The sequence below is a fragment of the Cyprinodon tularosa genome, unplaced genomic scaffold (assembly GCF_016077235.1).
Source record: "Cyprinodon tularosa strain WSP-4 unplaced genomic scaffold, ASM1607723v1 ctg563, whole genome shotgun sequence".
Classification (NCBI taxonomy): Eukaryota; Metazoa; Chordata; class Actinopteri; order Cyprinodontiformes; family Cyprinodontidae; genus Cyprinodon; species Cyprinodon tularosa.
The window spans coordinates 219,880-225,449 of NW_024039300.1; the positions used below are offsets into that span (position 1 = coordinate 219,880).

The following is a 5,570-nucleotide window of genomic DNA, read 5'->3' on the forward strand; positions in this document are numbered from 1 at the left end:
ATTGTTTACAATATGAATCCATTAACGTTCTCCTCATCCTCACTCGGGTCTTCTATGTCATCTGGAAACAAAGCTGTACAATCATGTTCATGTAAATTGTTCTACATCAAGGCACAAGACAACAGGCGTTGTGTGTGGAGTGATAGGGGAGGGTTTCCCTCTGGCAAACATGGGAAAGCAGCTTGGGGGAGGGAGGGGGGTGATGAGAGATTAATTCAGCGGGAGTCAGCTCTAGAAATGTGCTCTAACGAGGTAAAAGGCGGGACAAAAAAGAAAGTGATAACCACTGCTGTTTTCATTTTATTTTCCAATAATAGTCATGTATAAAAAAGAGCAATCATTGGGATTTTTTTTTTTTACTTTCTGAAGGAGTTCATTTGTTCATGTACATAAAGTAAAGTGCTTTTTTTCAATTCTTTTTTTCTGTTATTTGCCAAAAGCAAAAAAATAAATAAATAAATACGGAAAAGAAAAAGGTTTCAGTAACAGGATAGATGATTGGGACAAAATGTCCTTTCTTTTCCAGTAAGAATGTGAAAGAGAAGGTAAAGGGCCAGTTCAATATTTCTCTGTGTCGTTTTGCTTGTTGATTTTTGTTCACAGGTTGTTTTCTTTGTTTTTCTCTTCAGGTTTCTGCCTCTGGAAGACAGACAAAAAGAGAGACATTTCAGCACATTTAAATGGCAGCACTTATTAACTTTTAGCAAATTTCTATGGTTTTTATTTGCATTCACCGTTATTCTGAAGACTTCACATCTGGATGCTTCTCCTTCGCCTGCCGAAGGCCTTGGCGCCAACGTTGGTGGGGACAAAGTTGCTGTTGCCCATTCCCCCCGATCGGCTGAGGAAGTCCGCCAGGCGGTGGGTCACGCACGTGGCCGTGTTGCAGGCTCGCTTCTGTGCTGTAACGCTGCTTCAGGACAGGAAAAGGCGGTTAAGGTTAAGGCATGTTACATTTATATAGATTAACACCAAAAAAACATGGACACAGCTAATTACAACCAAGCACAACACACATTTCCTTACCTCTAAACTTCCTGACGTCTTCTTTAACAGATCTCAAGGCACCTTAATGTATTTTATATTTTAATAATTTTGTTCATTGTGTGTGCACAAGGCTTTAAAAACGAAATGAGTTACGTCTTCCTGGTAGAAAAATACGTTTATTGAACAACAAACATGGTGTCGCATGAGTGGATAATTTATTAATGGTTACATTAAGTGATCTCTCTTTCAGATTTCATCAAATACCACTACACAAAGACGATTTTTCTGATATCTTAAATCACAGCTGTGTAAATTAAGTCTGATTGTCTGAGATAAGATCAACAATTTATTCTCTGCCAAAAAAACGGAGTAGAAAACAGGTTGGGGGAAAAAAATGCAGGAAAGGTACAAAAAGAAAAAGTCAAGTTCTTTTCATGTCAAAGTTAGCATGCACTTGCCAGAATGAAAAAAATGCAAGGAGAAAACGGGATACATAGAGGAAGATAGGGAGGATAAATTAATAGAGAGAAGAGAGGGTAAGAAGAGGGGTTTAGACGCCGTCAAACGACTCGCCGTAGCCTGCATAGCTGTCCCTCTCAGGAGCACTGCGCTTCTTGCCGGGTGTTCCTGCTCCCACGTTCGTGCGGGGGAACGTCTGCAACTTGTGCAGCTCTTGAGACAGTTTGCCCAGGACACAAGTGCTGAGGTTGGAACAGCGCTTGGTTAGGGGTCTGTCCATGCTGTTGGGGAGGGGACACACAAACAAGACATGCAGAGAAAAAAAGGACTCATAGATGAGGGAAAAACATGCAGGCAATACATTCTTCATCATTTGGCTTTCTTTTAGCTCTCATCTGACATGCGTTTCTATCTCATGCCATCACAACTGAATAAAAGTGGGATAAAAATCATCTCATATTTTTTAAAGGATCATGCCACCAGCTCCCCCTTTTAAACATTCAAAGAACTCGTCATCCATCCCGTCATGCACCAAACATAACTCCCCCCGCCATATTCCCGTATCTCTTACACCCACAAAAAAGAAACATTCGCTTCCAACAGTCATGCAGCTTACTGTAACTGACATCATGCACACTTTTCTGGGTTCGGATCAGCAAAGATATCCTTTTCACATGCCCAGCAGGCAGTGTTAGCCCCAATAGCACAAAGTCAAAAACAGGCTTGTTTCATGCAGGGACAGGTTAATGACAGAGAATACTGATTTTTATTGTTTAATTTTTTGTTGTGAAAATTTTTTTATTTTGTTTTCATTTCTGTGGTTCTGTTAATAGTACATACCTTGCTATGACTGACTGATGATGCATCAGCACTAGTGTTGAAATGAGACCACAGAGTGAAACAAGGGCAAATCTTGGACGGAAGCCCAAAAGAAAAAAAATCTGACTATTTTACATTTCTGATAAAAGTCAGCAAGTTCAGGAACTATCATACTGTCTGAAACACCTTTAATCTAATTTGCTCAGTTTCATAAAATGTGAAATGTTCTGCACTCCCATTTGAAGAACAAATCTGCTCCCAAACTGCATGGGAACCTGACTCGCCATACGTTTGATTAAGTGTCAAATTAGGGCACAGAAAACAAGTAAAATAAACTTAACTGATACAAAACAATTCCGTTACAAGTTGAGTTGCTTCTGCATGCTTCGCGTTAATAACTCATAGACAGATGTACCTGTTTCCCTCAGTCGCCTGCTGTTCCAGCTCCTCTGCCGTCATCTGCACAAACTCCTTGACGATGGCGTTCAGTAACCTTCGAGCCTCGTAGTCCGTGAGCGTGACTCGGTCTGACATGGAGTCTAATCCTGGTCTGAGGTGAGAAGGTGATCAGGGTTGGGGGGGGTTAGAGGACAACAAAAGGACAGGCGGTTAGTGTTCATGTAAATCCCTAGCAGAAGTCATTGCCTATAGAGATTATGCTGGTGGGGGTGCTGGTAAAGCTGGAGGAGAGATGGAAAAGGGAGGCAGGAGACGTCAGCACCTCAGAGTGTATTGACGTCTGAGTTGGAGGGCCAGTGGCCAGCATGGGGGTAAAGGGGGGGTGGGGGTGATGAAACAATCTGCGGAAAGTGCCCCGTTTGAGAAAGGGGCTGATTTCCAACAAGCTTTGGATTTATTACGAAATCGATAGCTTCATAGGATCGCTTGGGGTAGGGGCTGAAGTAGAGCTTAATATGGATGTATAGGTTTCCTTTATCTCCCTATGGAGTAAATTACAACTCTTATTTTAGCTTTCTATCAGTTCAACATAAACAATATAGCATAAGTAGTGAAAACTTCACATATTTTCTTTACTACTTAAATGCTTAAATTCTAGCAGTTTTTTTTTAGCATAGGTGCAAGGTATATTTTAGAATCAATACATTCCTTAGATTAAATAAAGGACATTTTATTCTATGGATTTTAGTTATAAGAAACAGAAAATAAAAGTAGGATTTGTTGCTAAGGTAAAAACTGTCAGATTGTATTCTTAGTTAAAGAGGTATAAAATATATTCAGTAATAAAACATAGTATACTGTTTATATAGATCTACTTATAGTAACTTTTACTAATTGTATTAATTCAGCTGCAGCAAAAGTCAGAAAAAGGAAACTTTAAACACAAAGCCAATTATTTCTTTTTATGTTAAGAGGTTTGCTCAGGAAATTTACTTGCAAATGCATGACAGCTGTCAGAATGTAATGTAGAACTGGAAGCCATGTCTCACCTTGCAGGGGCGGCTTGTGAGCAGTACATCTGACAGATGACCAGGGCGTAGGCAATAAGGAAAGCAGAGATCTTCAACATAACCATGGTCCCCTGAAACAGGAAGGAAGAGACCCCCAAATCCCACCCTCTGTCAGCTTCTTGTGCACTGATGGGTCTACAAGGCAACATGTGCAAGAAATACACTTGGTCGCGGAGCCCACCTTTGAGTTCCTACATGATAAAAAAGTTCTATCTACTTATCCTTGCACACATCATGACCCCTTCTTCTCTTTTTCACCGAAACACTCTGTGCCGAAATATCCAGCAGCGAGCACAGGACATGTAGTTCTCTTGTGTGATACGCAGCAAGGACGGCAGCATGACATGCCTGCAGGTAGCTGTGTGTGCATCAATGTGTGTTTGTGTGTTTGACAGAAAGAAGGTAGGCAAGGGTCCCAGACTCTGTAATATACGTAGCATTTGCTGGAAGAGGAGGGGGTGATAAGAGAGAGAGGGGATGGGAGGGGGGTACTCCAAGCTTGCCAACTCCCTTATGAACCAGTGCATTAGTGTAATGAGCTTCCACCACTCTCTAACAAACACACACATTTTGTCTGAAACACCCACATACTCTAAGCTGGCTGCTTCTTCCCATTTTCCTCCTCAGGATGTCGCTTTCCCTTAGTGATTTATTTTTTCACTTTTCTCAGGAGATTTTCTTCCCAATCATTTCTATCTTTCCCTTCCTCATATTTTTCCTTCTTTTTTTTTTACACAATTCACCAAGTCTATATTTGCTCAAGCAGAACACAGGACCTTTCCAACATGTTTTACATTTACACTCACATCAACCTAATCCAATCTCTGTCTTCCTTCTAATCTGCTCCCCAAAGACCAAGAGTCAAACACAGATCCAACCCACTGCTGAAGAGAATAATGGAAGTCAACACTTACCTTCAACGGTAATCACCCAGCAGTAAAAATAAATATATATGTATATATAAATATCTCTCTGGATCTCGAAACACAGAAGTTGACTTTCTCTCAACTTGCAGACCAACTCTTGACTCTGTTGCATCAAGCGCCAACCACCAGCCTATATATCCCACCACTCGGATTTGTGCATCGACTGTGTAGGTGTTTAATTATTTGCCAGCAGCCAATCGTGTGGCCCCGATGCTACGGCGAGCCAATGGGAAGCCTTCCCTGTTTTGACTTGGCTCGCTACTGAGAGATATGGCTTTTGTGCTGACGTCATTGCTCAGTCACTAAGTGCTCCATTCACAAAATTCACCAGTCATTTGGACCATTTGCCATGCCCGGTTTGCATTGATGTCATTAATTAAATAAAAGGCAGAGCAAACTCGTGTCTCTGCGGAAGCAACGGCAGCTATAAATATTTGAAAAAGTTTCCAAAAAATCTTCGGCTTCATGCTATATGTCAAAGTCCTAAATCAATAAGTGCCCGCAAAAAAAACTAAACAAAAAAAAACACATCTATAAGTATAACTTCCCTCCTGAATAAGCATTTGCAGGCGGGGCCATCTGCTGGGGAGGGATGTATACTACAAAGTGACGCACTTTTGGACTCCTGTACTTCATTCATAATGCTGCCTGCATGGCTCCAACTTCCATGCAGACTTCATGTATTGAAGTTAAATCATCAACCAGCAGCTTGTATGATCTGAGGCAACACATTGTTTCTTGATAGTATGAATAATGATTACCTTCTGACATTTTTGTGCCATTTCTCAGCGGGCCCTGTGTATACCTTCTTTTCAGTAAAGGGAAAAGTAAAGTGTGGCTATCTCCCGTCTCTCCAGAGTAAAGCCTCGAACCACATTAAAGTAATAAAGTGATACCACAGTCGGTCCAG

The 5,570-nt window shown here is 41.2% G+C and overlaps 1 protein-coding gene across 5 annotated transcripts; it reads right to left on the minus strand.

The window, feature by feature from the left end:
* Positions 1 to 286: 286 nt before the first annotated feature.
* LOC119796953 (calcitonin gene-related peptide-like) lies at positions 287 to 4,807 on the minus strand. Of its 5 annotated transcripts, none has more exons than XM_038305745.1 (5): positions 4,649 to 4,803; positions 3,714 to 3,805; positions 2,681 to 2,815; positions 735 to 910; positions 287 to 639 (listed from the first exon to the last, which is right to left on the minus strand). In XM_038305745.1, exons 2-4 carry the CDS (start codon positions 3,797 to 3,799, stop codon positions 751 to 753), a joined length of 381 nt encoding a protein of 126 aa, XP_038161673.1. In that variant the 5' UTR covers positions 3,800 to 3,805; positions 4,649 to 4,803; the 3' UTR covers positions 287 to 639; positions 735 to 750. The 5 variants fall into 5 exon arrangements, with proteins under 5 accessions (XP_038161673.1, XP_038161672.1, XP_038161670.1 ...); XM_038305744.1 differs by having other exon boundaries at positions 735 to 913; XM_038305742.1 differs by lacking the exons at positions 287 to 639; positions 735 to 910 and adding an exon at positions 920 to 1,727 and having other exon boundaries at positions 4,649 to 4,807.
* Positions 4,808 to 5,570: the final 763 nt, after the last annotated feature.